Consider the following 16467-nt stretch of genomic DNA (forward strand, 5'->3'; position numbering starts at 1 on the left):
TATTCTGCAAAAGGTTCAGGGATTGGACTGAGGTAGAGTCGTTTTCTCTGATGAAACCCAATTCCGATCGTTTGGGGCATCAAAGGTGAGCGGTATCATCAGCGTAGCCGTGTCATGCTAACAGTAACGACAAACAGAGAAAAATATACTTGCTATAATACACACACACACTTTAAATGCTTTATGCATGTGCATCACTGCAGGGCTTATCTGTGTAGTTTAAACCCGTTTAGCCTTACTGTTCATACATACAGATTTCTCTCTCTCTCTCTCTTTCACACACACACACATTGGCAGACAATGCTGCACAATCTGACTCCAACAATCCACTTTAAGAATCCACTTTAAACTCCACTTTGACAGAAGAGTACTGCTGCTGTGTTTCTTCACCCTTCTGGACCTCAGTCACCTGAACACACACCTCATATCAGTTCATACTCCCTGTTTCAAATCATACCGCCGCTCTCATACACACATTTTGTAAATTCTGTTCCTGTGTAACTTACACTTCTATTTTGTAACTTAAGAGCCAGTTTACATTTTTATTTTACTGCAAATTTGATCTTTAGTTTAACTTGAATTTGTTTTTGCTCCTCAGTCATGGGCGTACACGATCTCTGGTCGATCCTGAGTCCGGTGCAGGTGTCTGTCCCGCTCTACAGTCTCACGGGAAAAACCCTGGCTGTGGATCTCAGTCTGTGGATCTGTGAAGCTCAGCACGTCCAAGGCATGATGGGCAAAGTCACCAAACCTCATCTGCGGTACGAGCGGCTTGTTCCTGCCTGCAGATTTTAGTTTCTGGTCTTGTTTCTTAAATATCACATGTTTAGATCTTTGCAAAAACTTCACCTGGTACACCTATCAATGCACTTAAAACTCAAAACTTCATTTAAATATGACTGCAGGTTATGCTGAGTTCTCGTCCTAACTGAAAGCTTGGAATGTTCTTGCAGCAATTTGTTTTTCCGTGCGTCTTCCCTGCTTCGGATGGGCATCAAGCTGGTTTTTGTCATGGAAGGAGAAGCTCCCAAGATCAAGGCAGAGACTATGAGCAAGAGAATCGAGACAGGGTTCAACGGCAGGAGAGCCGCCAAGAGCGCCCCGAAACCTGCAACCGCCAAAAACACCAGCAGGGGGCGCTTTAAAGCTATACTTAGAGAGGTAATGTTATGGGTGTGTTTTTCGACTCTCACCTTCTAGTGTGAGTGTGAGAGCATGTGTGTGTGTGTTTGTGCCATGCAGTGGTTTGGCACTTCGTCCATAAATCCAACAAAGGCTTAAAGCTCTCACAGTATGCTGTTTTCCAGACTGTAATCCGTTCTGCTCTTAGAATTCCCATCGAAGTCCTTCTGTATCCTTTTGCATTCCACATTCATCTCCTCTCATTTTTATCTGAGGTTATCTGTTTATCTGTACACGCTGACTAACTGAAACTTATATAATGGATCTTACTTATATAATGAATAAGTCAATTATCAAAAATCTCATAATCTCCTGTATCTGCTCGTGTGTGTTTCCTCTCAGTGTGCTGAGATGTTGGACTACATGGGTGTACCCTGGGTGTCTGCGGCGGGCGAAGCAGAGGCCATGTGTGCGTTTCTGGATGCGCAGGGTTTGGTGGACGGCTGCATTACCAGCGACGGCGACGCTTTCCTGTACGGCGCGCGGACTGTCTACAGAAACTTCAACATGAACACCAAGGTCCGGAGTTCAACACCGTGCAAATGTGGACGCGTTATGAAATACACGAATAGCAGAAAAATAACGAGTCGCACGCAAACCATTTGGCCATTTATCAACAATTGGGTTGCTTTTTTTTTTTTTTTTTAATAATGAGGTTAAATATGTATTATTGGAAATGAATAAGATTGAAATGATGTTTTATAATTTATTCCATAAAGTGCATATTAAAGCATAGAGCAAAGTTAATACATTATGTATACAGTAAAACTAGAAGCAAGGATTGTTATGCCATCACTGTATAACACTAATGAGGATTAAAATTTATCTATAGTGCTGTGCAAAAATCTTGAGCCACCGCTGATTCCTTCATATTAAATGATGCAGATTAATAAAAGATGGGAAGGGAACATTTTTTTATTGTGATAGACCCATAAAATCGGTTATTTGTGTATCAGCCTCAGCAGCGACCTCATTTCCCCTCTCGTCTGTTCCAACTCAGCATCACCAGTATACTAATCACTGGTCTGATCATCCGCACCTGTTTCTCACTGGTTCATGCCTTAAGTGACGTCACTGTGGGGCTTAACAAGCAGAAAACGTTCCTCTGAAACTGTTCAGGTCCAGAGAAACAAGCCGTCCAAACCTGCATGAAGTAAAGGTACAGGAAAGTAAAGGAAATGAGGGACAAAAAGGTCCTTCAGGAAGCCTGGAGGTCTATTCCTCTAGACTACATTTAAAATTCAAGAAAGTCTGGATTTTTGGAAGCAAAATATAAAGAAAATGTGGCCTCAAGACTTTTGCACAGTTCTGTATGTACTTATTTATCGTTCTCTCTCTCTGTCTCACATCAGGACCCTCAGATAGACTGCTATGAGATGTCCAGAGTAGAGACGAAGCTGGGTCTGAAGCGAGAGACACTCGTGGGCCTGGCTGTGCTCCTCGGCTGTGATTACATTCCTAAAGTATACATTTCTAAAGACTACACATTTATAACCATCAACATGTACATGATAGCCGTTTGAGATCAGGCTAAAGGCCTTTTTTTTGTTGTTGTGTGTCTGCAGGGTGTTCCAGGGGTCGGGAAAGAACAAGCACTAAAATTAATACACGGTTTAAAAGAAGTGACTCTTCTCCAAAAGTAGGTGTAGTGGATTTCGCTCTGATTTGTACAATTGTTTCGCAGAATTGTAAAATGATTAAGGAGACAGGACAGCGTGTTTGCCTTGTGCCTTTCTGAGTATACAGTATGAACATTCACATAATACCATTATGGCTGTGTGTGTGTGTGTGTGTGTGTGTGTGTGTGTGTGTGTGTGTGTGTTTTCTCATAGATTCAGCGAATGGGGGAAAACTGCTTTCGAGACTCAGGAGGTTGCTGTGAAAAAGGTCACCCACTGCCTGGTGTGTCGTCATCCTGGTGAGGTTCCCACTTGTACATACTGTACAGTATATTGTACATATAATTGTCGCAGTTTTGAAATTATGTTCCCAAACCAACAGGAGTTACCCAGATCATCATATAAACAGTATAATGAATTATAAGTGTTATAGATTGGTGTCAGATTAAAGGAAGAAGAATAGCATGTTGTCATGCTATGGTCTGAGTCCACTTATCTACTTGCACTGTGTTTGCAATATTATTTTATATTTCTTTAATTTGTCACCCATCTACATTGATTAAAACTTAAGATTTTGAAAGTGGCCCAATCAAAGTCCAGACTGAAATCTGGTTGAATCCTTAAACAGGTTATTTAGGCTCGAAAATGGCTAATTTAAAACAATTCCGCAAAGAAGAGCGGGCCAAAATTCCTCCGCAGTGATGTGAAGGACTCATTTCCGGTTATTGCAAACGCTTGATTGCAGTTGTTGTTGCCAAGGGTGGCACAACCGGTTATTAGGTTTAGGGGCCATTACTTTACTTTTACTTCATGCAGGTTTGGACAGCATGTTTCCCTTACTAAATGACATCATCATGTAAACTGCATTTTGTATTTACTCTGATTATCTTTGATGTGTAACAAATATGATGATAATATTCAGGATGGGGGCAAATACATTTTAATTCCAGCGTACATGACTTTAAACCTGGATCGTTACCTGGGAATCATTTATATCTTAAATAATAAACATGTCAATCATTATATTATTATTACACACCATCATACCATTATATTTCATATACAGCCTTTTCAGGTATCCTCTCTTTTCCTTGTTTTCTCCCGGACGCTGCAGGTTCAGCTAAAGCCCACGAGCGAGGCGGCTGTGTGTTTTGTGACAGTCAGAAGTTCTGTCAGCCTCAGGACTACGATCACGAGTGTCCCTGTGACTGGCACCGCACCGAGCACGCTCGCCAGGCCTCGGCTCTAGAATCACACATCAAAAAGTGAGTTATCTAGGATTTAGCACTGATTGAGAACAATATAACGAGTTAAGCAAACTGAAAATATGAAATTAGGATAAATACTGAAATTAAGCAACTGCTTCAATGTGTAACAATTAATGTACAAGGGTGGTTCGAAAGCATGAGGAATCATTTGCCCATAAACATATCAAGTGCTGTAATCAGAGCTGAAGGTCATGGAATAAAATCTTATATATATATATTTTTTTTTTAGAATATATATTTAATATATTTCATGTTTGATTTATTTTTTTACACGATCATTTCTAATAGGAAAACCCTGGCGTGTGACATGTTCCCCTTCACAGAGGTGAGTATAATACTTATATAATGTATCATACATATAGATCATTCATCATTACATTAGTAGCATATTAATGACTTTTCTTGTCTTTTAGATCATCAATGAATTTCTGATTTCAAAAGACAAACCTGTTAATAGCTTCAAAAGACGGAGACCCAACCTACTGCTCATGCAGGTCTGTCTGATTTGTCTGTTTTAAAACGTAATACTGACTACAGTTTAAATTACAGTTCATGAGTTTAACACACATCACTCTTTTATAATATCGATTACGTTTGTAATGCTTAGAAATACTAAAGCATGTAGAAGTGTACTTCTATACATGTATATTTTTATTGCTTGTTGTTCCTGTCAGAATTTTGCTCTGGACAAGATGGAGTGGCCCAAACATTACACCAGTGAGAAGGTTCTTGTGCTGATGACTTACACTGAGCTTATGAACAGAAGTCAAGGGACACAATCTGCCATGCAAATCCAACCCATTCGGTTTGTCCTGCACTTCAAATTTAAACTTGTTTTTTTCTTCCATTCCATTCAAATCATTCATTTTTTTTATATAAATTTGTCAGACACAATTGTCCTGGGATGACTAGACATTCAATCAAAAACAAACCTTAAATATAGTTGCGATCAACGATGAGCGGGCCCAAGCACCCTGGACGCAGGCATATACAGTAGAGGTGACTTACCAGTACCATTGCAACATCATTTTTAAATAGCATAAATAGCATGTCATAAAAAAAGCATCACACATTGATGTCACTTAACATGATGTCGCACAAAGTTATTAACCACTTTTTGGCACAAGTTTAAGGTTTAATGACCTGGATCCATCACATAGGCCCGGTTTCGTGGCGATCGTATACATTTTCTTAGAAAGAGTGTATCAAAATCCTAACATGTGATGTAAAAGTTGTTTAGCTCAATGAGCTCTAAATGTGTACCAGGTTTCGTGTGCCTACGTGCAAGCATGTATGAGCTATGCGGCAAAACCCTGTGTGAGATCCCCAGCCGCTCAGGTGGATTCCAACCTGTCTGCCAATTTTCATGATTTTTTGAGCATGTAAAGTCCCCCAAAAGCCCCAAATGCTGTAAAAATAAAAATAAAAAAAGGAAAATGGTATTTGTAGATTTTACAGTCGTCAAGCTAAATTTAGAATGTCCAACCTCTGACATATGGAGGGAAAAAAACAGTAAAAGCACTTCCTTTTGAACTTCCAGTGAAATTTCTTTTTTGGGAAGAAACGAGTTCAACATGGCTGTTCCAACACTCATCAGTTAATTATATAGTAATAGTTTAAAAGGGGGTGACACAGTGGCTTAGTGGTTAGCGCTGTCAGCTTCCATGTCCAGGGTCTGCGTTCGATTCCCATCTCGGGGTCTGTGTGCATGGAGTTTGCATGTTCTCCCCGTGCTTGCTGGGTTTCCTCCAGGTACTCTGGTTTCCTCCCACAGTCCAAAGATTAGGCTAATGGGCATTCTCAATGTGCCCCGTAGCGTGTGAACCCACATTAGATGGGTAAATCTATGACAACAACTATACAGATCCTGGTTTTGAGATATTCATGATGATCTGACAAAGTTTTTCTCCACTTTGCAAATTTGAAAATGATGTAATTACAATGAAAATTTCACCAAAAACATGTCGCCCAGTTTTATTAATGGAAACCTAATCAGTCATTTGGATTGCATTTGTTGCTACAGGATACACAAGCGGCGGATAAGGAACAGTGTCCCCTGCTTTGAAATCATATGGAGTAAACCAGGTGAGATCTTTCAAATCATAAACCTTAAATAAAGCATTTATGGTCAAATCCTGTTCTTTAAAAAAAAAAAAAAAACTAGTTAGCATGCAGGACGTCAGCCTTCAGCCAGCTTTACAGATTTAAAAATATTTATCTTCAGCCAGAGCTGTAAGTCTGTAGCTCTGGACGTGTGACATGCGTCACTGCTGCTCTTGTTAGTGTCTTGTTGTGAAAGCAGACGTGAAGGAGATTGCCGGTGTGATTTGTGAGTCGCAGGTGATGGAACAAATGTAGCGTCCTGACTAAGTGCTAAAGTCACTTCCTGTGGAAACTGTGAAGCTCTGCTCCTCGTGTCCTGCACACACCATCCTTAAAAAAAAAATAATCCTAAACTGAAGGAGAGCAGAATCACAATATAAACGATCTAATTGTCTTAGTAGTACCTGAGTGATTATTGCATGCATTTGACAAAAGTTCATCATCACTGTAAAAAAAAATCATAAAAATAGCTGTTTAGTTTGTTTATCTTTTCTCCTTATTTGTCTCGCAGATCATTACATATTTCCTGAAGAATCCCCTGAGGAGGATGTAGTCAGGACAGTGGAAGAGGAAAACCTGTTCACTGTGGCTTTCCCAGACATTGTCCAGCTCTTCCACAAGGAAACAACAGAGGCCAAGGACAACAAATTAAAGAGTATGTCCCTGTTTGTCCTACTTGCACACAGTCAGCAGATCAGAGACTCCACTCCAGCACACACACGTTCTCAATTTGGGGTTTGTTAATGCATTATTATGGGATGTGTACATTGTGGGTGGGTGCCAAAATTATTGGTACTTTTCATGAAAATGATTAAAATGTAATATATATTCAAAAAGGGGGTTGAATTATATCCCAGTATGTTTGAGCTCGAAATAACCCTGTTTTTACATGTTAAGGTGTAAGGAAAAAAAAGTATTGGCACCTCTACAGTTTTGTAAACGCTGCCCTGGTGAGAATAACAGCACTCAGCGTCTTTCTATAATGTCTAATCAAGTCAGATTTACCTGCAGAGCAATTTGAACATTGTTTACTTTGTATGGTTTGTATATGTAGACATGCTTCTTAAATACCCCAGGTGTTCAGTAGAGTTGAAGACTGAGAAAACTTTCTACCTACTGGGATAAGTGCATTAGTGTAGCGGGGGATTATATAGAGAAATATAAAGGAGTATTTACATTCATAACTGTCTTCTGTCATTATGGACATTCAAAGTCCTGGTTTGACTTGAACGCTCCTCGAAAAAGGGTCTTGGCTCTTGGATCCGTATTTGCATAATAATCCTCAGGGCTGTTCTAATAAACATTAAACAGAGAAATACTTTCTACTGTTGCATAAGTGGAAAATCATCCATTTTTCGTCAATTTTTTTTTTATAGTTTTGAAGAAAACTGTATGTCCTAAAGCATTAAAGAATTGTATCAAATCGTTTATCTCCTTTGCCGAGACATTAAACTAGTTAATTCATCAGTGAGCTGTTAGTGAATCAGTGAAGCTGCTGTGTCGCTGGTAAGCACTGACCCTGAGAATTTCTTGGGTGGTTAAGTAAATGTGCTTTTCCCTCTGTGAAGTGCCGGAGATCAAAGGCCGGAGCTGTGATTGTGACACCCGCCGGTGTTTGGCTCGCTAACCCCTCACACGTCCACAGCCAGATCCCAGCAGTCGTTCTGCACTCGAGCGCTTTGATTAACAGGAGGTGTTGCACAGGAGTCCCTGTCCATTTAACCTTCTTCAAACCTTCTTCCACCTTCTCTCTCGCTTACTATTAGTTCTGTTCCGGTGATTCCATGTCAATTTTATTTTTGGTTTTTATTTAGCCAGAAATAGCAATTTTAATCTTATCTGCATTGAAACTGACATTCCTATACAAATTCTGCATAGTTCATATTTATTTATTTATTTGCTATTTAGGGCAAACTGTTTGGGCACCACTCTAAAGGTTTTTATTCATTTATTTATTTATTTATTTATTTATTGTTTACCATTAACACTGAAATCATTTCAGATCAAAGTTTTTTTTTTCCTAATAAAAAGATCATTGTAATCATTAAAAAGTTATTAAAGGGAAAAAAAGTGGGCGTGGCATGCCACAAAGCCTGTGTGAAATAGTTGCACTTTCTCATACAGAAGTGGTCGGACACCGTGTGGTTCAAAAAAGTCCTGTGTTATGCATATTTAACATGGAACCAACTATTCCTTTTGTCCAAACATGCTCATTTTTTAACTTATTTATTTATTTATTTATTTATTTATTTATTTATGTCTGTCTCCCACAATCAACCCACCCAATCCTCATTTTAATGTTTCATGGACCTTCTATTGACTATTTCATGATGTAATATAGCGTTTATTCCTAAGATTTATGTTTTTTCAAACGGCTCAATAATAATTATAACATTTATGACAGTTGTGGATTGTACGAGTGCGCTCAGGTCAAAGCAGGACTTTTACATGTTCAGACTAACAGAACACACTTATGAGATTAATATATAGATAAAACCCCCGGCTACACTAATATGCACTTACTCAGCATTTCACTAGTACTTAGAAATGGCCCAAAAATGTAGAAAGGGCTTGAATCGAGTTCAGGACTGTACAGAGGATGTAGCAAAAACTCCCGTCTGAGTTCCTGTAATGTGTACGTGGTGCAGTTGGCAGCATGACTCAGTAGGTTATGTAACTAAATTATGTGACGTAGTGAACTCTTTTCTATTCTATTTTACTTCTATTTATTATTTTTATTTTAATCCTTACATTTTTATTTCTTTAATTTTATTTTCCTGTCTAATATATATGTATTTTTTTTCCTAATCTAACTTTTAGATAACCAAGAGCAATTTCTCTCTGGGATTAATAAAGTTCTTTGAATCTTGAATCTTGAATTACTCTCATATCAGTGTTCTGTTATTCTGCACAATCAAAAGTCCCGGTTTGACTTGAACGCCCCTCATAATTTCCATGGTCCTGTTTATTCTACATGGACTCTAGGTCGGTCCTCAGATCTACCTTTGAGAACTCTGTCCTGGTTGATTTAAATGATTGAAATTATTTATTCAAATTAATTATTTAAACCATTTTGTTTTTCATCCACGTGGCAGAAATTCTGCATTTTAAGCAGAAAACCAACAACTGGCATAACTACATTCTGTTATAAGCTAAGGCTGGTGTGAAGTTTACAAGAAAGCACTTTAAATAGAATTACCAAAGTTTTTAATGTATTTTGGCTTGCACGTAAGGTGCAGAAATATACTGTTGTCTCAGTTGGTGGTCTGTGAGTTAGTTTGAGAAAATATTGTAATTTATTCCACATTATTAAGTTATTTAAGTATATTTAGAATATGTAATATTAAAAATATATATATATTTAAGACTCTTATCTTTGTTTCTCTTCTACCACAGAAAAGAAACCCAAGGTGGCGAAAGAGAAGCCAGTCGTTTCTTCTGACGGAGTGTCCGATCTTTTTGCTCAGATGTCACTCAAAGGTTCTTCACCTCTCGACCCTCTCGTATCCTCAGGGAAAGACTTACAGACGATAACTGATGAAGAGTCTGATGCTGACAGCTGTTCTACTCCTACACTACCAGCTGCATCAAACCACACTACTAGCTGTCATGAAATCCCGTCTGTTTCCAGTTCCTGTCTACCAGAGGCTCTAGCTTCACCCTGTCACATGGGAACATTATCTGAGGCCCAGAGTTCCCTTTCAGTATCCGGAGCGATTGCAGAGCTCCAGTTGAGCAACATAGACTGGGATGCTTTGTCCTTTAACGCCGCCCCGTCTCCTCAGTCTCGGCACAGTAAAGCTGATCATCAACCAGCGAGCAAATCGGACAAAGGAAGCAGAACGGAAAGCTGTGGCTCGTCTGCAGAAGCTCCGTCAGAAGATTGTGTAGAAGTAGAGGCTCGACGGGATGACAGATTTCCGCTGATGGAAAGACTCCATTTGAGGAAGTGTTCCGGTTCTAGTGAAGAGAAGGACTCCAAGCATCAGAGTGTTGGATCTCAACTGAAATACACGTCAGGTTCAGGTCACAAGCCATTTTCTGAAAATCCTAAAGTACCGCCTCACTCACATTATCTGAAAGCAGCGCTTAAGGAAAAAACATTTAAAAAACCACCGCAGTCCAAACATGCGATCCCGGCCTCCGGGCCACCCAAGTACAAGTTTGTGAAACTGAAACACTCGAACAGAACGTCCAGTGATCCTGAGCAGACAAAGAAAGAGAGCGTGTGTAAGAAAAGTGTTTGTAAAGGACAAGGTCTCTCCAGTGACGACAGCGACGTGGAGAATCAGCTTCTAACCAAACAGCAAAGCAAACTCAAAGCCATCGTCAAGCCTAAATCACAGGCTGTACAAAAACCTGTCTTGGAACAACAACTTCTTAAACAGTCCAGATGTAATCAGGTTCCAGTTTCTGTAGAGTCAGACTCGACAACTCCTACTAAACAACCACACAACTCTGATTTCACAAGAACAAAGTCCGTCACACAGACAAAAAGTGATGATGATGATGATGATGATTCAGATGCTTCGATTTCTAGTCCTTTGCCACTAGCCGAGAGACTGAAACTTAAATTGAACAAATAAAACGAATGTCTTTGGTCATCGCTAATCAACCATGTGCCTGTTTTTAATAGTAATCGATTGCAACTGCATGTTTGTACCAAAAATGTGCGTTTTTAATAAAGCTTATGTTGCAAGTCAGGTTTGCCTATTAAATGCATGTTAAACATTTTCACATCTCTATGTCCGTCTGCTAATGAAGCCAATACACACTCATTAAAGCGATCATAAGCTACAGGTCCTCGCCTGTTAGATTTGAAGCAGGCCACGTGTCGGTTTTGTGACATGAAGTAACAGCCGGGTACTAATAAGGATGTTAGAAAAAAGAAGGCTTAAATGTGTCGCTTCCTTTTCCTCACCCAGATCTCTTAAACATGCCGCACTTTTATTACGCACTCAGTGTTGGTTTACCTTAGCCCATGTAGTGACATGTTGCACACCTTTTCAGACATGAAAGCTTTAAGAGGTCTGTTCGGGAAGAGCGTGTGGACAGCTGCAGTAATCACACTAGCTGTTGGGTGGTCAGATTTATTTTTGCCTAATTTTAGTTTAATGTTTTTTTTCTCTCTCTATATATATATATATATTTTTTTTTTTTTGCTGCAGACTCCAAAGTAGTTTATAGTTACCCAAAATATTATCATAATTATTATTAGTAGTAGTCATAGATAGATAGATAGATAGATAGATAGACAAACTGCATGATTTGACACAGTATTGTAAATGTGTTTTAAAAGGTAACGTCTTGAAGGTCCTAAAGGCTATATAGAAAATATATGAAATTTTTAACCAATGAAAAAAAAGTCATGTGAAAATGAAAGTCATTTTGTGGAAAAAAGGGTTAATTTGCCCTATGTATGAGGATTTCTGAGACACTGAATTGTCTCAATTTTTTTAAGTGTAGCAAAGATTGTAATTAATAGTAAAAGTACTAGTTAGTTTATTTTTTATTGCTTATTTTAACCAATTATACTGAAATAGGTATACTTCTATTATTATTATTATTGTTGTTGTTATTGTTGTTAGTAACAGTAGTAGATTAATACATCAGTATCTTAAAGTATTTAAAATTTAAATAAATAAGTTACTTTTGATGTTATTATTATTATTATTATTATTATTATTATATTAATAGTAATTAAAGTATATTCATGCTCTAAATACACAGTAGTTATTTAAAGCAATGTAATTAAAAAAGCTTAACTATTATTATTATTATTATTATAGAATATTGTTGTTTTTGGTATTGTTAATAGTATATGAGTATTTTATAATAAATAATGGTAGTACATTTTTTATTTATAAATCATAGTTATGTAAACCATCACAAGTATAATAGCTTACCTCCCACTGCTTTATAATAATAATAATTATTATTATTACAGTATTATTGTTGTTGTAAATTGTCTTCTTGTTGTTAATAGCATAGAAGTATTTTATAGTAAATAATTGTGGTATATTTTTATTAATAAATTAGTTATGTAAACCAATGAAATAAAAATTGCTTACCTCCTACTGCTTTATTATTGTTTATTAATTATTGTTGTTGTTGTTAATAGTATGTAAGTATTTTATAATAATTTATTGTAGTACAATTTAAAAAAAAAATAGTTATGTAAACCAAAAAAATTTAAATAGCTTACCTTCTACAGCTTTATTATTATTATTATTGTTATTATTATTATTATTATTATTATTATTATAGTATTAGTAAGAGTAGTAGTCGGAAAAGTAGTAGCAGTAATAGTGTAATTCATGTTTCTATGTTTAAATAAAGCATATCTTGATATTTTGGGATGTTAATGAGCCATGCCAGCATTTTTAGATCATGTATATTATTTATTAATACATAAATAAACCATCTGAAAGAATGAACTATGTTTTTTTTATAAGTTATATTTTGATGTTCTTACCCCACCACCTTTACCCATCAGCCTACATTTAAACAAAATCCACAAAATGAGTTTCACTTTTAATATGAATTTTAATGAAAATCCCTCCTTAGGGGAATCCGTGTTGAACGCTGCTCCCACCCCCTCATGTAAACCTGTGTCTGGTTTGTCTATCGCATTTCCCCGAGACGCATGATGATGAGGTTTAAAGTCACTTCTCACAAAAGGGAAATCTAATTATTTTCTTTTCTCAGCCGCATTAGCCGCTCATTCACACCTGGTCGACAACGAACCTGCTTCTCCTGACGAGAGAGAGGAAAAAAAAAGGAGAAGAAGTCGCACTTGTTGACACTTGAGCTTTCTTTGAACTTCACCAAAAGCTGTGAGCTCGTAAACCAGCCATGAGCCTGTGCTGGTATAAAACACACCCTCACCTCACCTGAGTGGACCCAACACACAAACTCACACAGATGGACGGTGCAGAGGTTAATCAGTTGACCGCTAAACTTCTGGTGCAGTGGGACTGGAGGACAGACACCCAACATTTCGAGGAGCAAAGCAACACCATGAGACATGGATATTCCTTACCTGCATCCTCTGGCTCTCCTTGCTCTCCGTGTTCTTCCTCATCATCATCCTCCTCCTCATCTTCTCCAGAGGCTCCGGGGGAAATTTTCTCGGATTATTCGTACCATGCCAGAAAGGCTGCGCAGACGTCGAAACCTTCTAGACCCAAGATGTCGACGAAGAGGCGCATGAAGGCGAGCGAGAGAGAGAAGATGCGCATGAGGAGTTTAGCTGAAGCTCTGCATCAGCTCCGGGATTACCTGCCTCCTGTCTACAGCCGCAGAGGACAACCACTGACCAAGATCCAGACTCTCAAGTACACCATCGAGTACATAAAGCAGCTGTCGGAAATCCTCAGCCAAGAATGAACCGACGCCGACTCTGACACAGAGATGTTCATGGACACTGGTCATTATTTTAATTCAGCTTGTATTTTGGGTGACTAAAAACGTTCTTTGTACAGAAATGTGCCACGTCCTGATGTAAATACTTCTTTTGGCACTTTTTTCTTTTTCTTTTTTACTATTGATGTGTTTAATAGTCAAATATTTCAAGACATTGATGATAAAATAAACCTTGTTTACTTAAACCATACATTTTATGTGAAGTTCATTTGTTTATTAAAACAATTGAATTGTTATTCATTTACTGAAATTAGCATAACGTATAATGAAATTATGTATGTGTCATTTTTAGAATAGACTAAATATTTTCTCATTGTGCAAAAGTACATGTACAAAGCCAATGAAATGCTCTTAGCATCTAAAATGGCCTATTTACATCAAGTAACAAATATAGAAAAATAAAGTTATGGATGTACATGGGTGTGAATATCTGTGCACGTAATGATTGTCCATTGGTGAAGACTTGTTAAGATGATGTTAAACATAAAAAACTGAATATACATATGCCCTTTTTTGGATGTCAGTACAGTAGTACAGTATATACAGAATAAACTTGGGTGAATTATACAATAGTGCAATTATAGCATCATAAATTATGAATAGTGCAAAGATGCATAGCGGATAAAAGAAGTGCAATGTAAAGTCAGGGAGACAGTGCATTAGTGTAGTGGTTATTACACCGTTATCAGCTGTTCTGTATGGTAATTTAAGTATACTTTAGCTTTATCTGTGAAATGCACTGGATCTCCATTTTCATTTTTAATAAGCAGAGTCTTCACTTAAATGGTGCATATATAATATTAGAGTCTTATAGCTAGCCTTTACAAACACCACCTCAGATTAGAGGCGTTATGAAGCTTCACAGAGCCAAAGTAACAGACACATCTCAATATCAACTGTTTAAAGGAGATTATTGCACATTTTCGATGCCTTCAGGATTGTTTTATAGTGTATGAAGAAATCAAAATCAGGAAAGACCAAGGAATTAAAAGGTGTGTCCAAACTTTTGACTGTATAACTCAAAATGTATAAGTGCCCTCCTCTAAGGTAAGGCATACTGTCTTCAGAAGAAAACATAACATATAAATATTATCATCCTGAATATGATTAAAATTATCCATCATAAAAAAAAGGTTTAAAAATTCTTTGTATATGGATGTGGATATTAAGAATGGGAATCACCAGGGATCACCTGATGCAATATTATCACAATACTCCGGAGCTGATGCGATTTGTATTGCGATTCTGTTGGTATCACAATTATATAGATATCCAGAACCAAGGTTTTGTTTGTTTGTTTGTTACAATCCTATACAACTTTCACAAATAATTTGTTCCTGCCACACAGGATATTTTGCTGCCTGCCATGGTGAGAATAGTTTAGAGTGCACCCCCGCAGGATTATAGAGGAACTGCAAAAAATTGCCACCTCAAATGCAAACATCCTTTAATAAAAAAAACATTTTTACAAAATGTCATTGTGGTGTCAAAAATTAGAATATGTCTTTGTGGAATTGTGGCCTTTTTCAAGTTCCAGGGTCCATGGTTTGATTTGTGCACTGGACTTAGCATGTGTGTGTGTGTGAGTGAGCGAATGCTTGTGTGCACTACGATGGACTGGCACTCCATCCAGGGTGTACTCTGCCTAGTGCCCCGGGTCTACTGGGATAGGCTCCAGGCCCCCCATGATCCTGATTTGGATAAATGCTATAGAGAATAAGATTTATATTTCATAATGTATCAGAAGTGATATTGCTCCAAGCAAAGATGATTTCTTCCTTGAGTGTAGAGATAGTTTCGGGACTATTCCAATAGACTTCTGACTTCAGAACAGCCCTTGGAAATAAAATTCAGTGGAGTTAGGTCTGGTTGTATTCAGTATTTTGTTGTATTCAGTATTTTTAGCTTCGAAGTAATATACATTTTCATATAAGGAAAAATGTCTATGGATCCAGAGTTAAGAGAAGCCCTAAATATAACAACTAATGCTGTATAATAATTACATAAAACTGCTTAAATTGACAACCAAATAACCTTAAAACACAGTATAGGTCAATGATGAATAAAAAATATGTGTTTTTTGGAAGCCTCGCTTGTGTGTGTTAACAGAGAAGTTACGGACATTTTATTACAGACATGAAATTTCCAATCATGGTCTTATTTATATTCTCATTTCATATTTTTTTATATTCCATATTTTGCTGTTTGATATATATCCTTTTTATATCTATTCTTTTTATACCTATATTTATTATATTTTTATTATATTTTATATATTTTTTATTTTATATATTTATCTTATTTTTTACTTTTTAGTGGCATTCATTGGGGAACAGCAAAAGAAGAATTTCATTGTACAGGGAAACATGTTTCTTTACTGTACATATGACACAACTTGAAACTTGAAATTAAACTGTGAATTTTTATTTTTTTTTAATTGTCAGGTAGAATGAAATTTATTACTATTTTTATAACATGTAGATTTAACCACTACTGGAATGTGGGAATGTTGGAACAGGTTGGAAGTGGAAACTGTAAAAACATTCTATGCAGCTGTGTGTGTACTGTGTGCAGCAGCATGGTGTCTTAGTGGTTAGTCCTGTCCAGGGTGTACCCCACCCTGTGTCTCCTGGGACAGGGTGCAGGGCCCTCATGACCCTGAATACAGCATAAAGTGGTATAGATGATGAGGGAGTGAGTGAATTTGCATTATTTAAGCCCTCATATGGGTGTGATGATCAGGCTAAATTGTGTATGACCTTTTTATATAATAATAATAATAATAATAATAATAGGGACAGATCAGGACTAATGAGGAATCACTCCATGCAGGAGGAATCACTCAAGACAGCAATTCGGCGCTACCTTGA

The 16467-nt window shown here is 37.4% G+C and overlaps 3 protein-coding genes across 3 annotated transcripts in view; 2 read left to right on the forward strand and 1 right to left on the reverse strand.

Annotated features, from left to right (window-relative positions):
- ost4 (oligosaccharyltransferase complex subunit 4 (non-catalytic)) overlaps window positions 1–3867 on the reverse strand; it is an 8692-nt gene extending 4825 nt beyond the window's left edge. Inside the window, exon 1 of the transcript XR_008361463.1 lies at window positions 3849–3867. The gene's annotated coding sequence lies outside the window, so the exon portion shown is untranslated. The remainder of the gene's footprint in view (window positions 1–3848) is intronic.
- On the forward strand, window positions 598–11000 carry LOC128534360 (flap endonuclease GEN homolog 1). The gene is made up of 13 exons (XM_053508768.1): window positions 598–761; window positions 954–1161; window positions 1525–1701; window positions 2535–2645; window positions 2748–2821; window positions 3015–3100; window positions 3916–4066; window positions 4358–4394; window positions 4483–4563; window positions 4744–4874; window positions 6093–6154; window positions 6684–6827; window positions 9569–11000. Exons 1-13 carry the CDS (start codon window positions 601–603, stop codon window positions 10756–10758), a joined length of 2613 nt encoding a protein of 870 aa, XP_053364743.1. The 5' UTR covers window positions 598–600; the 3' UTR covers window positions 10759–11000.
- Window positions 11001–12835: 1835 nt separating this feature from the next.
- On the forward strand, window positions 12836–13653 carry msgn1 (mesogenin 1). Its single transcript, XM_053509070.1, has one exon. It carries the CDS (start codon window positions 13097–13099, stop codon window positions 13559–13561), a length of 465 nt encoding a protein of 154 aa, XP_053365045.1. The 5' UTR covers window positions 12836–13096; the 3' UTR covers window positions 13562–13653.
- Window positions 13654–16467: the final 2814 nt, after the last annotated feature.

This window comes from Clarias gariepinus, chromosome 12 (assembly GCF_024256425.1).
Source record: "Clarias gariepinus isolate MV-2021 ecotype Netherlands chromosome 12, CGAR_prim_01v2, whole genome shotgun sequence".
In the NCBI taxonomy this organism is placed as follows: domain Eukaryota; kingdom Metazoa; phylum Chordata; class Actinopteri; order Siluriformes; family Clariidae; genus Clarias; species Clarias gariepinus.